A 27,513-nucleotide genomic window follows, 5' to 3' on the forward strand; every position below is an offset into this window, starting at 1 on the left:
ACAGCTGAGAAATACGCTATTTTGTATAAACAAAAAAGTCCTTGTAACTTGAATCCTTGCAGGATATTCGTCCTTTTTGGTATGCCAATCACTTTGTATTGATTAGGACAATCTTTGTGCCAAAGGACATGCCGATTGTCCTTTAAACGACGGAGTTACAGCGCAATTTCCGATTTGTGGCCACTTTTTCTATGCGAAGCCCTTGAAAAAATTTCAGGTGAATTTCAAAGGAAGGTGCTTAAAATCCTTGAATGTTAGTTCATAGTATTAACTATCAAGATGACAAAAAGCTAGTTGCTAGCCAAGTTATGTTCTGATTCGAACATTCTGCCACATTTTCAAAGGATCTTCAGGACTAAATCCACCACAAAAGACGCATTTACATTAAAGTTAGCTAACTCTAATTATTGAATGATTTATTTGTAGTTTTGTACATTCATCAATTGTTGTTGTTGTTTTGCCTTTACATTAATACAGTTTTGCTTTTATTATGTACAAGTTTCATGCAAAAGTTTAGCCAAAAAAATAAGAAATAAAGAAGACAACCAACACAAAAAAATAGCATGCATCAAACTATAAAGTTAATACATATATTCTATATGTATTCAAAAAGATCGTAAATTCAAATTATTCAATTTTCATTGTGTGCTTCAATTCGATTTCTAACATTGAAGAAGCGCAAAGAGCTTAGAAAACTAATTTTGTAGATTTAACTTAGATATTAAAGAGCTTGCGAAAGTCATCGTTGGACTTTGGTGTCGTCGTCGCATTTGAGACCTCCTTCTGTTCCTTTTCTTTTTCGTCATCGATGTTGGCTTTGCCATTGGCATCCGCTGATGATGCTGATGATGATGTTGCAGCCGCAGTCGCTTCATCCAAGTCGAGTTTCTTGCGACGCTTCGCCTCGAGCATTACCAATTTTGTGGGTATCAGAGTTGTGGGCATGCGACGCTTTTCCCCCACTTTGGGTCCGGCGGCAGCTGTTGCTGACATTGGCTTTGGCGGCGGATTTGAGATGGCAACCGAAATTGGCAATCCACCCAGCTCCAAGCCGTTGGCGCCGTCGACGGCCTTTTGTGCCTGCTCCGGCAGCTCAAACTCAATGTACGCAATGCCCTTGAAGCGCTGATTCCTGCAGAGGCGAAGAAGAGTTAAATGAGTATACTCGAAAGATTGCCAATCGATTTGACTGTTGACTGCTTACTGCTTGAACACGAGACGCACATCCTTGATGTGGCCATAGCCTTGGAATGCCTCGGTTAGCTCCTGTTGCGTGCAGCCCGCATGCAAGTTCTTAACGAATATCTTGTTAGTCTCCAAAGTGGCTGCAAATTGTATAGAATAATGTAATATTTCGCTTGATGTTTTCAATCTCTCTCTCACTCACTTGAGTACTTAAAGTTAGCTGGTTTCGTTTCAAATGTTTCTTTTTTAATAGGCGCTGGCGGCGGCGGTGGTTGCTTCTTGTGCGCTGGCAAATCCTTTTTCATCTTTTTGTTAGGCGGCGATTGAGCTGCTCCTGATGCTGCTCCTCCTCCTACTCCTCCGAAATGCTTCTTGTTCGCCGCTCTTGGCTGCACTGGCTGACGTCTGCCTTGGGCAAACGTTGTGCTGCGCTGTGGCGCCGACACATGTTTGCTCAGCTGGATTTCCGTGCAATACGCCTGACACTTGGCGATGGTTTCATAGTTGCCAAAGCAACGTTCATAGCGGCGATACAGATCACTAATGCCCACAACATTAGCGGGCAGCATGCTCAGCGCCAGTTGCAGCAGACTGCGTATCTTGCGTCCGCCGTTATATTCAGCATCCATCTGGGCACAAGCGAGCCAAAGATCAACGCGATCGCTGCTGCCGGGATAACCTAAAAAGAACATACTTTACTAAAGCATTTGCATACGAATTTAAGCCACTTCACACTCACTGAAGATCTCGGACCAAACGGCAGCGCCTTCGTTGGGACTCTTGAGTGTGGCGTATTCAACCAGCGCCCACAGCTGCAGCACCTCGTAGCCAGTGTCCGCCAGCTCGCCATATTTCTCCGACAAACGATTCCATGTCTGGCGAAAGGCGGCACGCAAAGCAGACACCTGGAAATTAGGGGGATAAGTTTCAGCAGTTATCATGAACAAGAATCGTAATCCTTACCTGTTGCTCCACATCGATCTGTGTGTGACGCACACGATACGCCAAATAGTCCAGCTCCAGCTCCACCGTCATCTCCATGTACTGCTCGATGCGTGCAAACAGCTGTCCCAGCTCGGCATCGACCTTGTCGAGTGGATAATCATGTTGTTCCATCAGCTGCAAGAACTTGTGATTCAATTTAATGCTTGGCATTGCCAGCAAAGCACGTCGTATCAACTCCATTGGTTTGCACTTTAAATAGCCATCGTTAAGGATCATATAATGCAGCTGGCTTTTCTCGCTCTCCTTATCGACCGGTGTCTGCATATAGGCTATGTAGTCCATCCAGAGTTCGCTGTTGCTTGCCCACTTGCACAGGCTCAGCTCGTAGATCACTTTGCCGAGCGACACTTTGCAGCGTTCGCTCACCGGCAACGTGACAAGACGCAACAGAAACATTTCCTGCAGCAACGACGAGTTCTCGCTTCTCTCCTTCAGCTTTGCCTTAAAGTCGCCAATGATCTGTGACATTTCCTTCAGCTCTTGCTCGCTGCAGTTCCATGCAACGCATTGCTCACTCAAAGCTTGCTCCAGCTCTTTGTTCTCAGTTGCTTGGAGCAAACCACGTACTTTAACCATGAAATCCACACGATCGATGCCATAATCACAGAGCAAGTTGGTCCACAACTCTGTTGGATGCAGCGTCTCCACACCTTTTAGTATGAACTCAGCCAGGTTTTCATCTACAAATTTGTATCATTTAAATGATTGACAAGCGCTACAATACTGTAAGAGTTCGACTTACCATAATAGCTGCTTAGGGCTGTGGCGCATTTGGAATAGTAAGTCTCGTGCTCCTCGGGTGTTTGGGTCACTGCCTTGAGGGTCTTCAGGTAGCGCAGCCAGATGTGCGCTGGAATTGTCGAGTACTTCTCGAAGGCGCTAATCGCCACATTGATGTTCTCAAACGCATTGATTTTGCTGCAATTGGTGGCGGAACAACTGTAACATAACATGAAATTGGCCAATTGGCCTGCACTTACAATGCCGTATGGCACAATTGCATATACAATTTATGCTCCTTGAATGGCATCGCCAATATCATGGCAAACTCATCCTGCAGCCGTTCTTCGTTTTGTGAATCGCCCTCGCTATCATCGTCGACATCATCCTGCGAGTCATCGATAATGCTTATCTCACTGTCCGAATCCAGATGCGCTTCACTCGCGCTATCCCCGAGACTGGAGTCCGAGCTTATCTCAATTGGCTGTTCGTTCATAATATTCTCATCGTCTTGCTGCAGTTGCTGTGCTTGTTCCTGCTCATCGTCGTCTCGGTCGCCAGCTGCTGGTGGAGCGCGATGTGTTTTCTGCTTAAAAACACGAAAAAAAACCGACGGCCAATTTGTTGTATGAAAAGCACACGTGCATTGGTCACGTGTTCACCCGCAGCTCTCTTACCTCAGCTCCACTGGCCATATTCGATGTAAATTGCTTCACTTTTATTTTTATTTCAATATTATACGCAATTATAGTTTTGACGAGAAAATTAAACGCAAATGTGCCAAACTAAACACAAACTTTGCTGGTTCGAGGCAACAGCACAGAAAATAAGAAGAAGCATTGGCAGTAGCAAATGCAAACAACATTCACAACGAACGCTAACATATTGAAATTAAATTATCGAATGCTTTTCAGATTTATCGTTGCGCATGCAGTGATATTTTGTTTGTATCTTTGATGCATATTAAATATAAAAAATATACACTTTAATACGCAGGTATAAACAGCACTTCTATGGTCACTCTTGCAACTTGATATCGCAGTGCTAAATTATCGAATGTCTGCATCGACGCGATAGTCATTTTCGTTATCGACGCAGCAGCAGCCCTGCGCGAATTCGCGCCAAAAATTGCAATTGCATTTGCGGCGTGCGGCGGGCAAATCTGCTTGTTTGTTGTTTGCTTGTTTCATTGTGAAAATATTGCTCGACGAAATGGCACACGACGCGGAACAGTACATCAAGGACATACAGCGCGAATATGTGGACTTTCTGGACGACGAAGAGGACCAGGGCATCTATGCCGGCCACGTCAAAGACATGATTGCTGAAAAGTCCAAGCGTCTGGTGGTCAACATCAACGATCTCAAGCGCAAGAATCAACAGCGCGCTCTCGGCCTGCTGAGCAACGCCTCCGACGAACAGCTCGCATTCGGTCGCGCACTCAAAGAGTACGTCTCCACCATTGAGCCCAGCTATGCCAAACAGCACGAGGATTTCTTTGTGGGCTTCGAGGGCTGCTTTGGCAATCGGCATGTGACGCCCCGTTCCCTCACCTCCGTCTATCTGGGCAATCTGGTGTGCGTCGAGGGCATTGTCACCAAAGTCTCGCTCATCCATCCGAAGGTGGTGCGCAGCGTTCACTATTGTCCAGCGACACGCAAAGTGCTGGAACGCAAGTACACAGATCTAACCTCGTTCGAGGCGGTGCCCTCCAGTGCCGTCTATCCCACCAAGGACGACGATGGCAATCTGCTGGAAACCGAATTCGGACTCTCTGTGTACAAGGATCATCAACGCATCACCATCCAGGAGATGCCAGAGAAGGCGCCCGCCGGCCAATTGCCGCGTGCCGTCGACATTGTGTGCGATGATGATCTCGTCGATCGCTGCAAGCCCGGCGATCGTGTCCAGATTGTGGGCAACTATCGCTGTCTGCCCGGCAAACATGGTGGCTACACCTCGGGCACCTTTCGCACAGTTTTGCTGGCGAATAACATTTCGCTGCTGAGCAAAGAGAGCAATCTGGACATTTCGCGTGAGGACATTATGCTCTGCAAGAAGCTGGCCAAGAACAACGATATCTTCGAGCTGCTCAGCAAGAGTCTGGCACCATCGATTCACGGACATGCGTATGTGAAGCAAGCGATCCTTTGTCTCCTGCTCGGCGGCGTCGAGAAGCTGCTGCCCAACGGCACACGGCTGCGTGGCGACATCAATGTCCTGCTCATCGGTGATCCGTCCGTGGCCAAGTCACAGCTGCTCCGCTACGTCCTTAATACGGCACCGCGTGCCATTCCCACCACCGGACGCGGCTCCAGCGGCGTTGGTTTAACGGCCGCTGTGACCACGGATCAGGAGACAAACGAACGACGCTTGGAGGCGGGCGCCATGGTCCTGGCGGATCGCGGCGTCGTTTGCATCGATGAGTTCGACAAGATGAGCGACATTGATCGCACGGCCATCCACGAGGTGATGGAACAGGGACGCGTCACCATCTCCAAGGCCGGCATCCACGCCTCCCTCAATGCGCGCTGCTCCGTCTTGGCAGCCGCCAATCCCGTCTACGGCCGGGTAAGAAAATTCACTTCATTTCATTTCATTACTTTTCATCAAAATATTTCCATTTAATAGATTTGTACATTCATGATTTTAAATTGATGATTTCAAATTCATTCAAAATTCATTAAACGGGGTTGCGTCTCCGTTAAGCAGAGGTTCAAGTACTTGCTTTGGTTTGTGTCGTGGCTTAATTTAATGAAGAAATTGCATTTTATTGCATCACTTCGAAATCATTGAATAATTAATGACTACATTTTATAGCTTCAATTCAAATTCCATCCATTTAAAAGAGTTTTCATTCATAATTACTAAAATGAGTTTGTGTCTTCGTTAAGCACAGGTTCAAATACTAGCTATGTTATAACTTAACTTAATGAAGAAATTGCATTTCACTGCATCACTTCAAAATCATTAAATAATTAATGATTACATTTCATTGCTTCACTTCAAAGTAATTTCATTTAAAGCATTTTTCATTCATAATTTCAAATTTGTTTAAAATTGAGTTTGTATCTTTGTTAAGCACTGGTTTAAATATTAGCTATGGTTTGTGTCATAGCTTAACTTAATGAAGAAGGAAATGCAACAAAATTTTAATTAAAAATTTTAGATATTAGACATTTTAAGTGACTTTATAAAGCTAAATGATAATGATAATGAATGATAATAATTTATATCTAACTATTTTATAGAAATTTGTGAATATCACCAAAAATCATTATGATTATAACTTTCATTTAGATTGCTTATAAAAAGTGTTTACTTGAATGCAATTTATTTTGTTTATGCTAATCCTGCTCCTTACTATTCTTTTCTTTTAGTACGATCAATACAAAACTCCCATGGAGAACATTGGATTGCAGGATTCGTTGCTGTCGCGTTTCGATTTGCTGTTCGTCATGCTGGATGTCATCGATAGCGATGTGGATCAAATGATCTCGGATCATGTGGTCCGCATGCATCGCTATCGCAATCCCAAGGAAGCCGATGGCGAGCCCCTCACCATGGGCAGCTCCTATGCCGATTCGCTGTCGTTTGTCTCCAACACAGAGCAGGTGCGTCAAGAAATGAAAAATATCAATTTCTATTCACTTATTATCCTTTTAATTTCTGCTTTTAATATCCAATTTAAATTGATAAGTTAAAGGATTACGGTTCAACTTTTAAGAAGAGAATTATGAAATTTAAGAATTGTTTCACATTTTTTAGTTCACTCTGAAATTAAGAGTTGAAAATTATTAAAAGAAAGAAAAGTTTGAATTTCTATTACAAAAAGGAAGAACTTAAGGATTATCCCTTTAAATTCATTGAGCTGCTTTTAATATCCAATTTAAATTGAAAAGTTAAAAGATAAAGAGTTACGGTTCAACTTTTAAAGATAAATATAAAATATAATGATTGCTATACATTTTGAATTTCGAAATGAAATAAGGAGTTAAAAATGATAAGAAAAATGAAAAGTATAAATTTCTATTAGAAAAAGAAGAACTTTCAGATGCGTTAAACAGATTTGAATAGCTTACGGATTAGTCTTTTAAATACCTTGAACTGCTTTTAATAACAAACTTAAATTGAAAAGTTAAAAGATAAATAATTACGGTTCTAATTTCAAATTTAGTTATTGCTTCTCATTTTGTATTTCGAACTGAGATTAAGAGTTGAAAATGAATAAAAAAAAAGAAATGTATAAATTGCTATCACAAAAAGAAGAACTTGTGGATTAGACCTTTAGATTCGTTGAGCTGCTTTTAATATCAAATTTTAAAAAGTTGCATCGTAAAACTACAAATTTACGGTTCATTGATTAGACTTTCAAGTTCCTTTAGCTGCTTTTAATATCCAATTTAAATTGAAAAGTTAAAAGATAAAGATTGTCCTTTTAAATACATCTTGATCTGCTTTTAATACATCGCTTTCTCTGCTTTACAGAAGAAGGACACGGAGGTGTATGAGAAGTATGATGCACTGCTGCATGGAAAGTCGCGGAAGCGTCACGAGAAGATCCTCTCGGTGGAGTTCATGCGCAAGTACATCCACATTGCCAAGTGCATGAAGCCCAAGCTGACGGAGCAGGCATGCGAGGCGATTGCCAATGAGTATTCACGACTCCGCTCCCAAGAGGCCGTCGAATCGGATGTGGCCCGCACTCAGCCGATCACGGCGCGTACGCTGGAGACGTTGATCCGTTTGGCGACGGCACATGCGCGTGCTCGGATGTCGAAGACGGTGACCATCGATGATGCGCACTCGGCCATCGAGTTGGTGCAGTTTGCCTATTTCAAGAAGGTGCTCGAGAAGGAGCGAGCGGGCAACAAGCGGCGACGGAATGGCAACGGCGACAGTGATGAAGAGAATCAGGGGGAGGAGCAGCAAGAAGCAACGACAGAACGTTCGCCATCGCGTCGCAGCAAACGCACACGCATCGAACCCGACTACGACAGCGATGAGGAGGAGATTGAGACACCTCAACCAGATGCTGGCGATTTAACCCGTCGCGAAACTCGACGTTCGCTGCCCGCCCAGCAACAACAGCAGCAGCACAGTGAAGCATCGGCGGCCACAGAAAGTCAGTCGACAGAATCCCAGGCGACCTCAACGATTAGCGAATCGAGGCTGGGTCTCTTCAAGAACGGTTTGCAGCGTCTGTTCCGCGAGGCACGCGAACAAAGTCTCCCCGTCAGCCGGATTAGCAAGGCGATCAATGAGAACAACGCGGAGCCATTTACTGCCGGTGAAATCGATGCCGCGATGCATCGCATGACCGAGGATAATCAAATCATGGTTGCCGATGACATCGTTTTTCTTATCTAATCTTCCTCTTGCGCGTATCTCTGTCTCTCTCTTCACATTTCCAGCATGAATCTATTATTATCATTATTATCTCATTGCTATTTTCATTCATTTGTGTACTATTCATTAAGTGGAAGTCGAAGCCGAATTCATTTTTTTTGTTGTATTTCATATTTATCAATTACGAGAATGTCTAATAAAAAGCAAAAAATTATAACAATTTTGTTTATAATGTTCGCTGGTTATTCAAAACTATATCAATTAAATTATTGAAAGAGTATTTTTTAGATTATAACTAAAACTAGTTGAAGAGCTAGTCAACTGCAGAATATTTGATATACTACACATACTAAATATACCGAAGACTATATTTGGTATGACGGTAGAGTGCCACATATACCAGAGTCTAAAAAATATACCAACTTTCTTCATAATGTTCACTGTTGAAAGAATCGCTTTAGGTAAAATAACTAAAACAAGTTGATGGGCTACAATCGAGTATGCTCGACTGTGAAGTACTTGCCACCCATTTTCAATGAAGCACTATTGTAAAAATATAGCAAATTAATATACTACATAAATACCGAAGATACCAACATTCGATAAAGCGTGCTCAACTGTGAGATACTCGCTACTCATTTTTAATACACATCTATATTCTAAAAATATAGCAAATTAATATACAAAAAAATACTACAAAAAATACCAGAGGTTGGTATATCGATTTAGTGCCACAATCGAGCGTGCCCAACTGTGAGATACTCGCTATTCTAAAAATATAGAAAATGTATATAAGAAAAATACTAAAATATACCGAAAGCTATATTTGGTATGTCGCTTTAGTACTAAAATCGAGGCTGCTCGACTGTGAGATACTCGCTGCTCATTTGCAATAAATCATATTCTCTAAATATATCAATTTAATATACCAAAAAAATACTAAAACATACCGAAAGCTATATTTGGTATGTAAACATACTAAAAAGTTCAAAATATACCAGAATGTTAGACAAAGCAACTAAGATTCGACTGTAGACGTGAATATACCAAATATATGTAATGGTATATTTTTAGTTTTGCTTTCCTTGAGCTCTTGTTTTGCTTACCGGATATTCTTCAGTCCAGCAGTTTCTATCACACATCTCGTCGCTCGATTGAATCAATTATTTCTGCTGCATTTTGAGAGGCACTGCGATAAGATTTGTTATCTCAAAGGGTTTGATTCGACCTCAACGCTTATCAGAAGGTCGCAATACTTACTTTTTGTGGTACATCGAAGCAAAAATTCACGGCAGAGTTTATAATGAAATGCATTGCTTTTAAATAATAAATAGTAGTAACTATATAATCTCTGGAAAATTGACTAAAGTATAATTAAATTTTGCGTTTAACTAAATAAAAACTAATAATTATTACAATGACAATTGTTAGAATGTTAGAATGAAACAAATCACATTTCATTTACTATAATTGGAATCTTTACTTTGGGGAAACTCGCATAAAACATTCGATTTGTTTTTCATTTTGTTTTTTTTTACAATATACAATAATAGGAATAGTAATTTTGTATTGGACAATTTTCTGGGGAAGGGGGGAGGGACTAAAAATGTTCGTCTTCAACTTAACTTTATATACAATCGTTGGAAATTTTGGTTTTTGGAAAACATTCGTGTATGGATATGGTTAATTTGTACAGCAAATCGATTCAGCTTACATACTAGATATAGTATATGTTTAAATATAGTTTATAGTTTATGTTTTTATATATGAGGAAGAGGAGACAACAACACATCTAACTAGAACTTGTTAAGGGAACTCTTCTCTCGTCTTCCTTTCATTTGTGACTGGCAAACACAAACACAAACACACGACAAAAAAAAAATGAAACAAATTTAACGTAAAATATCAACTATTAGATGGGATGACTGCACAAACGATCAAAGATTCACGACATTCTTCAAGTCCGAGGGCAGCAATCCCTTCATGCATTCGATTTGCGCCCGGATCTGACGCTGGGTGATGCTGCTGCTGCTGCTCGGACAGTTGATCCCCTCCAGCTGTGACTTATCACTGTAGAGATTCAGTTTCTGTTTCAATTTGAGTATCATATCAATTATTTCCACCTCCTGCTTGTCGTGCGCCCAATGCTCCAGATTCGCCTCCGACAGCGCCTGCAGTTGCAGCTCCTGCAGCGTCAGCTGCAACTCCCGATGACGTGCCTCGTACCAACCCCGGAAATTGGGTGATTTCACAAAGCGCCTGTAGAGACCCTTCCAGTCGCCCTTCAACGACGACGTCAATTGCGGTCCCGCTGTCTCCAGCGTGGCCAGGAAATCATCGAGCTTAAATGAGCTCGCATTCGGTGCCGACTTAAAGGGACTAATGTCCTTTTGCAGGGGCATCAGCGAGGCCATGTAACGCTCCAGGGGTATCATGAAGCTCTGGGTCAACTCCAACAGATAGCGACGTATGAGCGCCGTTTGGACATGCTCCGGCCGCTTCGTCTTCATCCCCAGCAGCACCTTCTTGAGCAGCGTCTTGTCCTTCTTGAGGTACGGCTTGTATTTGGTGTGCAGACCTGCGGTGGAGCTGTCGCCCGCTGCTGTCAGGCTGCCATTAAGCAGTATGTTGTGGTTATTGGCCATCGTCGGTTGCAGCTTCACATTCCCATTGTCCTGGCCATGTCGTGAGCTCTTGTGCATCAGCTCCTGCTGCTGTTGCTGCATGTTCTTCTGCAAAAATCAAAAATCATATATTAGCCATAGATTGATTGAATGTATTGCGACTGTAGCTCACCTGGTTGTCCACCAGACGTAGCATGTGCGGCCAATCCTTGAGCAGTTTCACAAAGAACGGATTGGTGACACCGAGCATGACAGCTGGACAGCAGCTGTTGCTGCTGCTTCGATGGTTCGCCTCCTGCGTAAACTCCTTGAACTCGCTGTCGTGTATGGTGAAATAGGGACGCGCCTCCGCACAGTATTCCAACGGCGCAATCACCGCCACCAACGATTGAACCATGTGCGAACAATCGGCTGGTGATGTGCCCACTACGACAATGGGTTCGGCTGTGATGACCAGCTCCCACAGCGTATACAAATGCTCGAGCACAAAGTGCAGACTGTGGAACAGCTCCACTTCGTTGACCGAGGCCAGCACTTTGATCGATGTGGGCGACTCCAGGGGCAGTGTGGAGGGCGTGCTGGCGGATGAACTGGCTGAGGAGGAGGAGGAGACCGTTTTGCGACTGCTGCTACTTGCCTTGGGTATACTGATCTCATAGCTGCACTCCAAGAGCGGCAGTCGGAGCGTTTGACCCACCGTCAAGGCGGGCCATTGGCTGTTGATCTGGGCACAGGCCAAATGCAACAGTTCGTTGCCCTGCTCAAAGTATTTGGGGGCCAGCTGCTCGAGCATGTCGTAGTACAGATTGAAGAACGGCAGTCGGGTGATGATGATCAAACTCTTTTGGAAATATCCGCGCGGCAAGTTCGGATCACGCTTCTGGCGAAAGTAAACAAAGCCCCAATAGTGGCTACCGTCGCTGCGCAACGCGGGCGCACATTGTCCATTGTAGCGGGAGGCGGCGGCGGCGGCGGACGATGGCAACGGCGATGCTTGAGAGGATCGCAAACGCATATGGAACTTGGTGTCGCCCATGCATCCGGAATTGGAGTCGGGAAAGGCCATGTAACAGATGTTGCTCACCTCCTGTTCGCTGGGCATGTGCTGCGGCGGATACACATACTCCAGGGCTTGGCCAAGATTCAGATCGAAGGTGACCACACATAAACAATGCACCCATTGTGATAAACGAATCCAATCATCATCTTTGTTTGTTGCTATTGTTTTTATTCTTGTTGCTGTTGTTGCGTTATTTGCAGCCCCGCCATCTTGCATTGGCAGCCGCATCTTGTTGTTCTTGTCCATATTCATGTTCATGCAACCACACAAATCGTTTTGTTATGCTTTTGAGCGCAGCATGGGAAACTGCTTAAAACTACTTTCACTTCACACTTCAGCACAATGTTAATATTATTTATTTGTGCTTGGGCCAAGGGCGAGCGTTGCCACCCCAAGTTGTTTGCTCGGTGGAAGCTAGTAAACTGTCTGGCAACACAGCATTAATGCGATAACTTGTGCTGGGCAATATTTATCGTTGTTATCGACATTGAAGCGCTACAAATCGAAATTCAAATGTGCTTATAAAGAAACCAAACTAAACCAAAAAAAGACTTTCTTTTTTATATAATTTAATTTAACATATTAAAAACAAACGTTGCAAATGCTGGTTTTAAGTGATGTAATAGGTTGTTCTGTATCACAGATAAGGATCCCAGCCGGGAAAGACCAACGCCAAATTAGATGGCTGCCTGGCCTCGTTGATCAAATGCTGCACCTGCGTCTCCACACTCGTGTTATCCAATATGCCACTTTCGCGACCCTCCAGCTTGTGCTGCACCAGCAACAGAGCACGCTGTGCCAATAAGTTCTTCGACTCCTCGTTCGTTGGCTGATTGGAGAGCACACCCCAAATGAACAATGGATCATAGAGCAAGACCTCGAGTATGGTCATCAGAACAGGTTTATAGCGTCGCAAAATATGCATGACAGCTTCGCAGGATTTGGTAAACACACCATTGGTGCCACACACGCCCATCGGTGCAACAATGTCGCGTGTCAAGCGAAACGGCACCGTCTCCGGTGTCGTCTGTATTTTGCCCTGCTCAAAGGCAATGCCTGTAAATAATAGAAAAGAGGTTTAATACGTGATAGTAAAATGCTTTTACTTAATACACACCAAAATCAATGTGCACCACTTCGGCTGTCTGCTCATCGATGAGTATGTTCTGGACATGACGATCGCCCAGACCGAGGACATAGCCCACCATCGAGGTGATGGCGACGCTATTGATGTACGCCAAACGACGCTCGAACCAAACGCCAGGCGTGTTGAACTTTTCGAAAAGAAAATAATGCAATACGGGCTTCACTTTCTCGCAAATGTGCTTATAGATAGCCCGACGCTCCACCACAGTCTTCTGCATTGCTGCCTAAAGGAGAGAAGATGGGAATTAAGAGTAAGAACATGAAATAGGAAATGCTTCTCGCTTGCTGATTCTCCTTCAAGCTCCTTCAACTCACATGCAGTGTATGCCGGCATTTGGCGTTCGTCCAATCCTGCGGGCGATAGCGCATATGTGCGCCACTTTTACTGTCGCTACCCACCAAATAGACGCCAAGGGGGATTGTGTCGCTGCACCACTCCAAGATGCCGCTGCGCATGGAGAGCGGCGTCACCTGATAGGTGCGCAGCTGCAGCTTGCGATTAATGCACTCCGAATCGGTGTTCACCAGCTCATTGACCAGACCGAACACCTGTTGCATTACAGCATCCTGACGCAGATCATCGCGACCCTTGATCAGCTGTGGACGCTTCACGCCATCCGAGCAGCAGCACAACACCTTGATGGGTGCATTAATGCCGTTGCACAACGTAAACTCTTCGCTCCACTTGACAATGCCTAAGGAGGAGTGTTGCAGAGGTTACAAAAAAAAAAAAAAAAAAGGAATTCAAATGATGACAACGCTTACTGGTTAATTGGTAGTGTTGATCGGCTCTTGGGGCAAGAGGCAGCGTGGGACATTGAAGCAGATCGAGCTCCAGACTGCTTAAATGACGCAGCTTCTCTGGCACTCGATAGGCAGTGGGCTGGCGTCCACTTGGATTCAGTTTCAGATACGTATTCGAGAAATCGATGAGTGCTGCAAAAAAAAAGAAAAGAAGTGAGAGAAAGATTTGTTGAACTCTTCAAACTTACCTGGAAACATGGCTGCAAATTGCCGATTACAATTGGCCACTGTAGTTTCGCCGTTACAGATTTGCGCAATGATTCCCTTGGCGATCTCGGCACGCTGTGTGTTGCTGTTGTTGCCATCCATGTGGGCGCAAACCAAGGGATACAGCTTGTAGAATGTTTGCTGTGGATGCTCCTTGCCACAACGCACCAACAGCTCAACGAGCAAAGCACGAAACTCAGCATTTGTGGAGCTCAAGCGTCCGACCATCTGATTTAAAGCACAAATAAACTTATAGCTGGGCACTTGGGCGATCTTGTCGCGTATCTTTGCCAGCATGGATGTGTTGCTCTCGTTGGTGAACCACAGGGCAATGATGCGATAGATTTCCGCACTCGATGCACCGCCATCCAGCTGACAGTAAGCAATATAATGCTCAATTGCCGTGCACAAATGCTCCGTTAGACTCTCGTTGATCCGCTTCAGCGCATTGTGATCCAAGGCAGCGAAACGATTCATGTTCAATGCTCCAACGCGTAGATCGCGATCGTCGCGCGTTTTCACCGTGCCGGCAAGCTCACGATTCTGTTTGATTATCTCGCTAAGCATCTTGTACTCCTGCGAGTTGCGATAGTTGTGCATCTTTTGGTACTCGAGATCCGCGTATTTGGCCATCACTGCATGCGCCGCCTTCCGATTGTCGTTCTGAAATTTGCCAAATGTGCTCCACGCGAAATGATTCGGATATTTGGTCTTTAGCGTTTCCTTATGCTCGGCAAATTGATTTAGAAACACCGTCGCACGCTGAAAGTTCTGCTCGAGCACGTCGTTGAACCGAGCCGCATTCGAGTTGAGCAGAAACTCGCCCTGCATCAGCATCGCCGGCACACGCTGCAGACAATACTGAAACTCGCTGTGGCTAAGCACATGTTGCAGCGTCGCCTTGGCTATCTGATGGTTACCCGTCCGCATCTGCACCTCGGCATCCTCCAGCAGCACAGAGATCTGAAATAGAGTTGAGAATTTAATCATAATTTAAGCAGATAAGCTCTGTACAAATATCAGCCTCCTTACTCTTACCTCTCGTGCTGTACATGACAAGTGTGGTAGACCAGGCAGATCTTCACTTAATTTAGCAAATTAGTTAGCAGATTCTATGCTCGTATAAATCTCAGACTCCTTGCTCTTACCGATTGTCTTCTACGTTGGAGTTCCTAATAGTTATGGTCTGTACAAATATCAGCCTGCTTATTATGCATTGTTAGTTCCTTACTTTCTACTATCTTTTATATTTTGCAATGTAGTTTCGACACTTATGTTAACAGTTCTGTAAGGAATTCCTCACAGCTAAGACTTGTTCAAATATCAGCCTCCTTACTCTTACCGTTCATGCTATGCATGGAAAGCTCAACTTTTGTGTATAAATCTCAGCCTTGTCTTCTACACTAAAATTCCTAACAATTATGCTCTATACAAATCTCTTACTCTTACCGTTTGTATTGATCTCATATTGTGTTTAAATGTTAGCCTCCTTACTCTTACCGTTTTTAATATGTATTGTTAGTTCCTTACTCCCTACTAACTTTTTTTGCTGTGGAATATATCTTTCACATTTATGTTAACATCTTTAAAACAAATTCCTAATAGCTTTTCTATTCAGATATCTCAGCCTCTTTACTCATACCGTTCGTACTGTTCATGAAAAGCGTAGTTGTATATATTAAAGCAAATTAGTTAACAGATTCTCCTTCCATTACTATTTGTGTTTTGCAAAGTATTTTCTATGTTTATGTTAGCAGCAGTAAGAAATTTCTTATTCCTATGCAGTGTGGAAAAATCAGCCTCCTTGCTCTTACAGTTTGTGCTGTAAACTGAAAGTTTAGCTGATCAGTCAGACGGGCAGCCCAAAGCGTTTAAAAGTTGAGTTCATCAGACAGTTCTATACTTAATTTAGTAAATTCGAAAGGAGTTCCTATGCTGTACAAACATCCCAGCCTCCATGCTATTACCGGTTGTTAGTTTCAGTTAATCAGTCAGTTAGTCAGTCAGAATAAAGCGTTTTTTTTTTTACTTATTTCCAGCACAGATGTTAAGAAATTCCTAACATCTGTGCTGCACACGAATATCAGCGTCCTCACTCGTACGTCTATGCAAAGAATTGATAGCTTAGTTGCCCCAATTCAGACTCACCTTGGAGACCAGCTTGATGTCTGGCATAGAGCGCAGCGTTGCAATGTATTTGGTGGCCAGGTTGAGCTTGCCAGCGTTTTTGCACTCGTTGATGGCCTTCAGCAGATACGTGTCGACGGGACTCTTCAAATAATACTGCTCGATGCGTCGTGTGGCACGTGTGCCGGCCATCTTCAGCAGGGCAACTTGGTGGGAGAGCACATGCTCCTTGCAGTTAAAGTTGCCATAGGTTAGCTCCAGTTCCGTTTGCCACTTGTCAAAAGTCTCCTTAATTTGTTCGCTTGACAAAGTCGGACAGAATTGTATCTGCAAGAAAGAAAGTGAATTTAAATAAAAATTAGATAAGCTTGCTAAACTTATGAAACAAGTTTGTTGTCCTTAGCTTGCTTGTCTCTGAGATCGAGACGTTTTTGTGGACGGACAGACAGACAGACAGACGGATTTCAGAATACCAAATATAGAAAAAGGAATAATTGTGAACCTTGGCAAAGTCCTCCGCCTGTTGCAACGTGGACAACCAAGTCATGTACTTGTACACGGATTGCAAACACTCAACGCTAATGCCGCGCAGCACTTCGCGAATGCAATCGTAAGCATTGTTGATCGCCGACATTGTGTTCTCCTCCTCCCGATTGTTGATGCTCTTCAGCGCCAAATAGTGCTGCTTACTGAACTCCAGCTCCAGATTGTTGGTTGTGATGCTGCGGCTGTTGCGTCGTTGCACATCGACTGGCTCATCCCATTGGGTTAAACGCCAGAGTATCTCGTAGTCAAGCTGATTGCCTGGCAAGCAGCGCTGCTGTAGATCGGCCAACGCCAGCATGCCGTTGCTCTTCATAATGCTGACAATCATCTCGCCGTTGGGTTTGTCCAGGTGATCCGATTCCAGCCAGCAGCCAAACAAGTTGTTGTTCAAACTTAGGTAATCAACACGCGACCGCAACGGATTCAAAAAACCAGTCATGGCATCCAGACAGCCAATCGACTCGTAAGCCTGTCAAAGTAGAGAGTTATATAGTTGAGAAGCTGAGTTAAGAAATTCAGTATTTCATTTATTTCAACTGGCAATAGAAATGTATTCAAGTTAAAGCAGTTGTGTTAAGCACATTTATTACAGATCTCAAATTTATTTCAGATTTCAGACTCAAATAGTTTTAATAGTACTGGGTCGAAATAGTAAAGAATTTTTACATATTGAGTTAACATAATTTAGCTTGAATGTGTTTTTTATTTACAATAACTGCCGTATTTATGATTTCCGAAAATTGCATTGCGATCAGATACAAATTTAAAAAGCTAACAATCTGGTATATTTTGTACTTTGTGGAGTACTTTGAATGTAGTGGTATATTGATATACCAAATATAGGAATACTTCTTACTCTGGTGTACCAAGAATAGCCTTCAGTATATTTTGAAATATTTTTGTACTCGGTGGTGCATTTTAAAAGTTGTACTATATCAGGATTTAGTATATTTTAGTATAATTTGGAATATTTGTTACTCTGGTGTATTTTGAAAGTAATACTATATTGATATACTAAATGTTGCCTTCAGTATATTTTGGAATATGTTGTACTCTGTTGTGTATTTTGAATTTTAATAGTATATTAACATACCAAATAAAGTATATTTTGGTATATATTTGACAGTAATACTATATTGACATACCAAATATATCCTTCTATCGTATAATAATGAAGCTCACCTTCTTGGCGGACTTTTGGAAGCTGTCGTTGGCCAGAATGTCCGCATCGGGTCTCTCACTGGCCGAGCACGCCCACAACTCCAAATACAAAATGCTGAGAAAGTAAGCCTGACAGTGATTGCTGGCCTCGATGGCGTTGCCAAAATCAATGGGTATAGTCCTGTATACAATGGAAAACACACTGATTAGAAAGAGAGAGCGAAGAGCGAGGTAGAAAAAGATGGCAAGCGAACCAGTTGTTGATGAGACGAATACGCTCGCAAATATACAAAAAGAGCTTGATGGCGCGCTTCTCCTGATAGATTCCAGAGGCCAACGCACAGTGTTGGGCAAAGAAGTGATCGAGCATCGCACACAAGCTGTCCAAATGCGCCGTCTTGTTGGCCATCAGCAGCTTTATAAACGGCTGAAGGCAGGCGTAGGCAAAGCTAAACGAATTGCCAGCGAATGTATCGAAGTCCGTCCAGCCGCAAGTCTCAAATACTTTGCACATAAATGCACACATCCATGCCTCATAGTCCAAATGTTCGCTGCCCTGAAGCAGATCGAGCCAAGGAATGGCTGGAATGTTCGTATCCGATTGCAGGAAACTCGTTCTTTTCGATGGCACGCAAAAAACGCACAGATTCGAATACAAGGCTGGAAAGGAGGAAACCCCAAATTTATTAAAAGTTTCTTCTAGTATTCTCCCTCCACATTCCTTACATGTATCAATGCGGGCGCTGCTGTTTACCACGTGTCCAATCACTTGGATGAGCGCTTGTTGTGTGCTCGTCTTGAAGTGAAACAATTGCTGATCCAACACGCGCAGCATGGCGCTTATAAATTGTTCCATGGGCTCGCCATTCGACTGTGAAAGGCAACATAGCGATTAAAGCAAAGTTTAAACGGGAAATGTTTTTGGAAATATTTTACCTCTTCGAAGGCATCGAATTCGCCTTGAAAGTAATACGAAATGTGCTGCATTTTAAGCGGTCCAATCTCGGCCAGACACCTGAGCGCCTCGAGGCTATGTTCTGGCTTCTCGGCATGCCGCACCATGTGTATCAGTCGACTGATGAAATGGAACAGCAAATGCTGCTCCGCCGCCAGCTGTTGCTTGTGCTTGGCTAACTAGAAGAAGAGAGACACAAGTCAGTAAAGTTTAGCAAAAAAAAAGTCAAAGTCAAAGATGTCAAAGTGCGCGCGAGAAGCGACGAATAAAGCGGAAGGCGACGAATAAAGCGGAAGGCGACGAGAAAAGCAGGAAGCCACGAGTTAAGCAGGAAGCGGCGAGTAAAGCGGAACGCGACGAGTAAAGCGAGAAGCGACGAGTAAACCGAGAAGAGACGATTAAAATGAGAAGCGAGAAGTGATAAGTATATCGAGAAGCGACGATCAAAACGAGAACCGAAGAGTAAATCGAGAAGTGACGAGTAAAGCGAGAAGCAAGAAGTACCGAGTAAGCGTGAAGCGACATTTAAAATGAGAAGTGACAAGTAAAGCGGGAAGCGACGAGTTAAGCAGGAAGCCACGAGTTAAGCAGGAAGCGGCGGATAAGTATATCGAGAAGCGACGATCAAAACGAGAACCGAAGAGTAAATCGAGAAGTGACAAGTAAAGCGAGAAGTGACAAGTAAAGCGGGAAGCGACGAGTTAAACGGGAAGATGGGAGTTTAGCCAGAAGTGAGCTACATTGCTCTGTACGCTTTGAGCGAGAAAGCCATTTGTGAATTGTCGCTTCAACTTTCACTCCGACATCTTTCGAGCGATGAAAAGCAATACAGTGGTTCATCGTTCTCGTTATCGCTTTGCTTCTCACGTGCACTCTGACATCCGCTTTAATTAATGTCGCACATAATCACGTAATCCTGGCAGGCAACCCGCTGAGCGGTTGGGCTTCATGTAGCTGGCCATGTACCTCGACACGCTGCAGTTGCCAATGTCTGGCAATTGGGATTCGTTCTTTTGCTGCTCGAGATTTCCAAAGCGTTGATTAAAGTCTGAGTTCACCTCAAGCGGTGTTTCCATGTCGATATATTCGCTCTGCGACTCCACAAATGTTTGCTCCACTTTTGCCGCCAGCTTCTGCAGGTGCGAAGTCTCCACGTGCTGACAAATGCTACGCAACAGTTTGACAAAATCATTGACACGCATGTAGTCGGTAAGATAATCAATGGTGTGCTTGCCAATGATTAGATGCAGAAATTTCAGACCAGCTCGCTGCAATTGTTCGCACTTTGCTGCAAAATTAAAAAGAAGCCAATTAAAGTCAATGAATAACAACAAAAAGAGATCACTCACTGTGCAACAGCAGGCGGCAGACAAAGAACCAAATGTCTTGCACAAAATAAGCGCCATTCTCGTACTGCAAACGCTTATAACGATGGGTACCTGAATTCAAGAGGATGTCATCCCTGATGCCATCCAGCATGGCGTCCGCAATGATGCAGTAGAGAAAGAAGCTGCGCAACAATTGGCTGGGCAGCAATGCCTCATAACAATCGGTCTTCAGCATGCTCAGCAAATCGACCATCAACAGCGGCTTTTGCAGCATACCCTGCACCACGGCTTGAAGTCGAATATTCCCTGACCTATCGTCGCTTTGCTGCGTAGAGAATGAACAATGAATGAATTGCAGTTTATGTTATAAAGCAAGTAAGAAAACTACAGTCGAGTGGGTTCGACTGTGAAATACCCGCTAAGAGAAAGAGTATGGTATATATACCTATCAAAATACTAAAATGTAACAAGAATTATATTCGGTATATCGATATACAATTACGTTAAAAATATACCAAATGAATACTAGAATAACCGCTACTTATTTTCAATGAAAGCAAAAGAGTGCGGTATTATATTTTAAAATATACCGAATAATACTAAAAAGTACCAAAAACATATTCGGTATATCGATACACTATTACGTTAAAAATTATACACAAATTAATATATCAAATATACGTTATAGCCTCTGAAATTTAGGTGTATGGGCAGACGGACAGACAGGCTATATCCTCTAAGCTTTTGCTTAATGTAAATGCCAACAGAAAGTTAAAATACCCTTCTACCCTTCCTATGAGAAGCGGGTATAATGAGCAATAAAATGTACAAGCTATTCTAGTCTCTAGTTTAAAGTTCATACCATATGCGATCGCAGGCAATTGAAGAGCGGTGGCGCTGTTAGACTATACCAAGTTGGACTCGCTTTGCACAGCACTTGAGCGTCAAAAAGGCGCTCCAGCTCCTTTTTGTCCAACAGCATGCGAACCGTGCAATAAAGCGTGGACGCACTCAGCTCCGTATCCTTGAGATTCACACGATATTTGTGTATATTTACGGCTAGATTATCGAGATTCTTTTTGCAGGCGGCAGATGTGTTCAATTCATCGCATTGCCTAAGCATGTCATAAGCCTTCAATATGTCCACAACATCCTTCAGAAGCATAATGAGTTAGTTATGCTAATTAGTGGTTTATGTTGAATTTCTCACCGAGTCGAGATACGCCTGATGACGCTTGATGTCCTCCGGCGTGCCATAAATGAAGGTGTAGGCCATCAAAGACTTGGCGTGCTGCTCCAGAAACGCCTTCTTCGACTTGTAGCATAGATAGTAAGGAAAGCTGCAATGAAACTAAAGTTAGAAAAGTGTTTGCTGGTCTCTTAAAACTTACCTGTCTGTGGACATGAGCTCGGCGCAACATTTGTGCAGCATGGCATCTGCATAGGGCATCATTAGCTGGCGCATCGACTGCTTGTAAGCGGGCACCACGCTGTCAAAGGCACAAAAGTCAGCTGCCAAAGACCAAAACCCAAAGTAAGTTAAACAATTAGCTCTCTTTTATCAACAACAACAAGTACGAAAGCTATAATCGAGTGTGCTTGACTACGACTTTTAATAAATACGAAACAGCGCTGTATTATTCTACAAATATACCAACAGAATATACTAAAAAATATTAAAATATACCAATGGCTATATTTGGTATATAGAGCACACTCGACTATGAGATACCCGGTACCAACTTTTAAATAATGTCAAATTAATATACTGAGAAAATACCAAGATATACCAAAGCATAAATTTGGTATATCGAGCACACTCGACTACGAGATACCCGATATCCACTTCTAATAAATGCGAAACAGTGCGATATTCTTCTAAAAAAAATAACAAATTAATATACTGAAAATACTAAAAATACACCAAATACTGTATTTGGTATATCGAGCATACCCGACTGTGAGATATCCGGTACCCACTTTTAATAAATATTATAAAAATATAACAAATTAATATATTGAAAATACTAAAAATACACCAAATACTGTATTTGGTATATCGAGCACACTCGACTGTGAGATATCCGGTACCTACTTCCACCAAAAGCCAAATAGTGCGGCATTATTCTAAAAATATACCAACTTAATACACTGAAAAATCACTTGAATATACCACAATCTACATTTGGTATATTGATATTACATTCAGACGGACTTGGCTAATAGCGTCTACTTTATGGAGTCAAATAGGATTCCTTCTGTATGTTAGATAAGGGTTTCTACTCTACGAAAATATAGCAACAAGGACAAATATAATTTGTATAATACTTACATTCATGCAAGTTGCATTTGGCACAATGCTGCATCAACTGCAGCAGCACCGTCTCCTGATGGAACGAGCTGTAGGCAAAGAAGGACACTAGTGATTGCACAGCCACCGCATTGCTATTCTGCAGCAGATCCTCGCTGTTGAACTGCAACTCAAAAGAAAACGAAAACAAAATCAAAATCAAATACATTCAACACTTTTCTTCGCCATGACTTGCCTGGAACTTTTCCCACTCGATGCTCGCAAGCAATTGCTCGCAAAATTCCAAATACTGCTCGCCTCGAGTCTCCATAAACATTTCGTCCTCGTAGTCCTCGGTCACACAATAGTCGGCATTGAGCAGCAATGTCACCGTTGTGGTGGCTGCCAAACGCACCTCAAGCGTGGGCATGCTCAGAAATTTCGCCACCGAAGTGCAGATCACAGCAAAGTTCTCGAGCAGAAATATGTTGGGACAACGCTGGGCCACATCGGCCACACAGTGCAGAACCTTGGCGGCCAGTTGTGTTGGATACGATTTCTTGAGGGACAACTTGAGCAGCGACATCAGAGCCAACATCATGTCATCCAGCAGATTCTCATTGTCGTACACGAAATGGAAAATTGCTGCAGTTAAAAGAAAGCAAAATTATCAAATAAACATTCTGAATTACTTTCGATACAAGATTTTGAAATTTTACATAACCAACTATTATCTAAAAATTACGATCATAACTCTGTATCTTTCAACTTTTTATTCTAATTCTTTGCTTTTGAGTTTAAGCAATCCAAATTTTGAATATAGATATATAAATTCAACCGTTTTTATATTTACATTTCCATCAATTTTATAAAAATTACAATCATAATTCTTTACCTTTGAAATTTTGGTATAAATTTTGCAAAGTACTTTACAAAAAGCTAAACTATCAAATAAATGTACATATCTAATATTAAAATTTTTAATTACTATGAATACGAATTAAAATTTAACAGTTTTTCCATTTACATTTCCAAATAGTCTCTAAAAATTACAATCATAATTTTGTATCTATAAAAATTAGGATCATAATTCCTTATCTTTTGGAATGTTTATATAAAAGTGAAAACTTACTTTGCAGCCTATGAACTTTCTATGAAAATTCTTTATAATTTAAATTTTCATAAAAAGTGGGAAATATATTTTGCAGTATTGTAAATTTTTATTAAAACTCTTTATCTTTGGAATGGTATTATAATGTTGGAAACGTTCTTTAAAGCCTATGAATTCCAAAGATAATGAATTATATTTACGCAATTTTTATATAATAGTTAGAAGAAATATAATGAAAAAGAAATGACTTATAGAATAGAATAGACTTTCATTTTTGTTTAAAAGTTAAAAAAGAATAGTTGAAAGAAATATAATATATAATAGACTTACATATATTAACATTTTTTTTTAATATCATTTCTAGCTCTTTGTATTTTTATTAGACGTCATTTTAGTTAAAAGTTTGAAACGTACTTTAAAGTTTGAAAATGTAAAGAACTAGAGATGATATAAAAAAGTTGTAAATATAATTTGTTGCAAATCTCATTTGCTATCTGTTCTACTTACTTGGCAACTGCTCAACCAGCTGACTAACAATATCAATTTGTGTATAATGATGCTTGAAGACCCACTTGATCTGATCCACCAGCCACTCGATGGCATCAGGGGACAAACGCTTGCAGCTGCATAATAGCTAAAAAGTATAGTATAACATTAATAAACCGATTGAAGAATAAAGCAAGTCTTCACACCTTAACAATGAGCACAATTTCGGTGCAGCCAAAATGCTGCGACTGCTGGAAATTGGAGGTGAGATGACGAAAGGCATCAGTGCTGTACGAACTGTTGGCACAGAGTCTGCCCAAGATGTGGAGGCATTGTTTGATCAACTCAATCGAATCACGACGAGTGCCTGTAAAACGTGGCAAAGTAAATCAATGAATAAGGAATGATAATAAGCAAATGCAATAATTACAATTGTGTTTGAGCAGTAAACCAATAAATTCGAGCAACATTTCAATGGGCTGCTTCTCTAGATAGTTGAGCAGTATTTCATTCGAATTGAACACATCGAGAATGTCCGCTTGCTGTGCTAGAATATCATGCAAATCGTTGTCATCCAAGCGCTCTGTCTGATGCGCCTTGTATTGAAACTGCAAATGTCAAAAAGCATAAATGAATTAACATAATAATAAAGCTTCGAAGTAATCAGCTGACAAACCTCAATGTGACTGAGAAACAATCCGATGCGTTTGATAAGCGGACATTGCAGCAAATTGTCCGCATCGAAGACTTTGTAGTGCAGCAAACGTTCCATGGTGCAGATTAGCTTGTGCAGACTCTTTAGGTTCTTGAGCAAATCCGTTGCCGTATGCTCATTGCTTGCTGTGAGATTCAACGAACGCATCAACAGCTCGTAGTTGTGTTGAAACAAACAATTCTTTGCCGATGGCAATTCAGCTGGATTTTGCGATTTAGCCGCGCATTTGAGACGCGATTGGAATTGCGCATCCAAGCAAATCAACTGCTTGTTGTATTTGTATTGCAACAGCTGTAGATTCTCATCAGTTGCTGGCAACTCCACGCGGCTGTTTAGCTGCTGCAACTGTTGCTCGTCGAGGAAATTGATGATGCCAATGGTGAAAGTGTCGGCCAACAGTTTAGCATCAATCGCCGCAATATTATGGATCATTTGCATTGCGCTCACTTTCTCGCTGCCATAGGCCCACTTCACAATGGGCTCCAGTGCCGCTGTAGAGGTTTTGTCCAGGCCACAGTTATCGGCATGGATGAATATCTCGCGTATGGTGGAAATGCATTCATTGCGCCGGAGAAACTCATTCGCTTGGATGCTCTGCAGTAAGCTGGCGCAATGCTTTGATGACAATTTGTTGTGTCTGATCAATGCCTGAAGCATGATTTGCTTTTCCACCACAACATCGGCAACTTGACGACTGTCTGTTATCAAATGTCCGGCGATTTGTGACCAAACATCAGCCAAATAGTCAGTAGATATCGATTGAGTTCGCAGCAGCTGTTGCTCTTTGCTTAATATGCTCAGAAGACACAAGCGCACATTACGCAAATTCTCGCCATTGCCATAGATCAAGAGCACATCGCGTGTTGTCTTCAAAGCCAGTTCATAGTTGGCCACGTTCACGATCGCAGTGCTCAGTTGCAACATTTGGGCAAAGATGGCAAACCAGGTGTCATTGAAGCTTGTCTCTTTGGATTCAATCGACTCAACGATGCGCTCCATATAATCGACTTTAACACGCTTGCTGGGAACGTCGTCTGAAGCCGGCGTTTGCTCTATGTGCCAATGCAACTGTCAATAGAAAACATTAAATAGTATAATTAAGCTAGTTATATTGTACATTCTGCTACTTACAATGTACATAACTAGCGCAGACATTTTGATAAAGTTCGCATTGAATCGATCGCTAAGCGGTGTCAATTTGCCGCGTCCCAGGGAGTTCTTGCGTATCTCCATGCCAATGATGGTTTTCAGCTTCTGCATCGTTTGCGGCCAGCTCTCATGTATGGCCACTTGGAAAGTGTTGAAGTCCAGCGTGTTTAGTTTGGGATACAAAGCATGCAGCGACAATGCGACGCACTCAAAGAAAATGTGCTTGGAGTCATCACGAAATGTGTCGTTGTTGTGATATTCACAGAATTTGGGCAGAATCTCTTGCATATAAATGCAGAGTTGATGATGATAGTTCACAGAAAGCTACAAGGAAATACAGCTCAATTTAAATACATTAATACATAAATCATTCAAAGACTTGCCTCCTCAAGAAACAAGCGATAAAGTCGCACGATTTCCTGCCGTTGATCCGGATTTTTTGCTTCATCCGCATAATCTATTAATGTCGGCAAATAGTCGGCGATATCTGCATGAAGTTGGACGCGCTCTCGTGCGATTTGCACTGTTTTTGTGATGCATTTCAAGATCTTAGAGCGCAGAAATTCATTGTTCTCAATGTTCAGCTCGAACAAATACGATAAGATGCCTAAAGAAGCAAATTCAAAAGTTGTATTAATTCATAAATTGAATATAATAACTATAGTCACTTACGACTGTATTCGTTGACTTTCAGATTGCTAACATAGGTGGGCGACAAGTAAATTCCTCTATCGATCATATTGATGAAGTGATCGCCAAAATGTTTTACCACAATTCGCTGTTTGATGCCCTCTTCGAAGGCGAAGAATATTACGGATTTGCTCAGGAAGTGTCCCTTTCTTTCTCTGCCAACTGCAGTCGAAACATTAGTAACATACCTGTTGTATTCTGAATGTATTTTGCTTACCCTCCAAATTGTAATCTATGATCTTATCAATAACATTGCCATATAAATAACATTTATCTGCCAGTGTTTTGTATGTTTTCTCGCGCGCCTCTTGTATGTTTCCAGCATGCTGTTTTACGCCGATAATATACAAATTGATAACTCTAATTTATGTTTAAATATGTACGCACCTTGAGAATGGAGTCCTTGACCGCCTGAAACAAATCAGAAAAACACAAATCCTGACTGAGCGCAAAAGTTTCATAGAGGACATCGCGGGAACTGTTCATCTTGTTGTCCAACAACTCCATGGCTTTATTGCGTGATGTTGGTTTGTCCGAGCGCAGCTCGCTTATTAGGCGTTGCAGCTCATTTAAAAGATCACTCATTTTGTTAACTTATTCGCCTTATAATTCAGAACAAACACAAATTCTGCAAGCTCACAACTGAAATCTAACAATTTGTGCACGAATTACAGCGCGCTGTACAGTGTGACCAAGTTCGATTAAGTTTGTAATGTTCTCGCCAAATCGATAATTGATAAATTCTAATGTTATCAGGCAAGTTTTGATATTTATTAAAAGTTATGAGTAGTAACGCTTGCTGTGTTTAATTTTTTTACATTAATGTTTACAAGAAGACACAACTTGTCTCCTCCA

General features: G+C 42.2%; 5 protein-coding genes across 5 annotated transcripts in view; 2 read left to right on the forward strand and 3 right to left on the reverse strand.

The window, feature by feature from the left end:
• Window positions 1–27,513, forward strand: part of LOC133847888 (26S proteasome regulatory subunit 10B) — a 91,841-nt gene that overhangs the window by 10,571 nt on the left and 53,757 nt on the right. The gene's annotated exons all lie outside the window — the stretch shown is intronic.
• Window positions 428–3,748, reverse strand: LOC133847882 (RNA-binding protein 4F). The gene is made up of 8 exons (XM_062283169.1): window positions 3,588–3,748; window positions 3,171–3,496; window positions 2,933–3,108; window positions 2,149–2,870; window positions 1,925–2,090; window positions 1,388–1,864; window positions 1,205–1,325; window positions 428–1,132 (listed from the first exon to the last, which is right to left on the reverse strand). Exons 1-8 carry the CDS (start codon window positions 3,603–3,605, stop codon window positions 715–717), a joined length of 2,424 nt encoding a protein of 807 aa, XP_062139153.1. The 5' UTR covers window positions 3,606–3,748; the 3' UTR covers window positions 428–714.
• On the forward strand, window positions 4,040–8,479 carry LOC133847881 (DNA replication licensing factor Mcm3). The gene is made up of 3 exons (XM_062283168.1): window positions 4,040–5,481; window positions 6,291–6,524; window positions 7,399–8,479. Exons 1-3 carry the CDS (start codon window positions 4,123–4,125, stop codon window positions 8,278–8,280), a joined length of 2,475 nt encoding a protein of 824 aa, XP_062139152.1. The 5' UTR covers window positions 4,040–4,122; the 3' UTR covers window positions 8,281–8,479.
• On the reverse strand, window positions 9,770–12,352 carry LOC133847215 (protein DENND6B). Its single transcript, XM_062282099.1, has 2 exons — window positions 11,056–12,352; window positions 9,770–10,991 (listed from the first exon to the last, which is right to left on the reverse strand). The coding sequence occupies exons 1-2, from the start codon at window positions 12,199–12,201 to the stop codon at window positions 10,197–10,199; spliced, it is 1,941 nt and encodes a 646-aa protein (XP_062138083.1). The 5' UTR covers window positions 12,202–12,352; the 3' UTR covers window positions 9,770–10,196.
• Window positions 12,498–27,380, reverse strand: LOC133847214 (serine/threonine-protein kinase ATM). Its single transcript, XM_062282098.1, has 27 exons — window positions 27,046–27,380; window positions 26,876–26,984; window positions 26,641–26,820; window positions 26,352–26,575; window positions 25,951–26,292; window positions 24,781–25,887; window positions 24,535–24,712; window positions 24,311–24,471; window positions 24,126–24,252; window positions 22,764–23,152; window positions 22,550–22,691; window positions 21,609–21,729; window positions 21,428–21,557; window positions 21,080–21,370; window positions 20,239–20,542; window positions 19,792–20,177; window positions 18,871–19,068; window positions 18,661–18,805; window positions 18,189–18,594; window positions 17,956–18,115; window positions 16,730–17,242; window positions 16,249–16,554; window positions 14,082–15,063; window positions 13,855–14,025; window positions 13,405–13,784; window positions 13,061–13,313; window positions 12,498–12,999 (listed from the first exon to the last, which is right to left on the reverse strand). The coding sequence occupies exons 1-27, from the start codon at window positions 27,241–27,243 to the stop codon at window positions 12,581–12,583; spliced, it is 8,322 nt and encodes a 2,773-aa protein (XP_062138082.1). The 5' UTR covers window positions 27,244–27,380; the 3' UTR covers window positions 12,498–12,580.

The sequence above is a fragment of the Drosophila sulfurigaster genome, chromosome X (genome assembly GCF_023558435.1).
Source record: "Drosophila sulfurigaster albostrigata strain 15112-1811.04 chromosome X, ASM2355843v2, whole genome shotgun sequence".
Taxonomy (NCBI): domain Eukaryota; kingdom Metazoa; phylum Arthropoda; class Insecta; order Diptera; family Drosophilidae; genus Drosophila; species Drosophila sulfurigaster.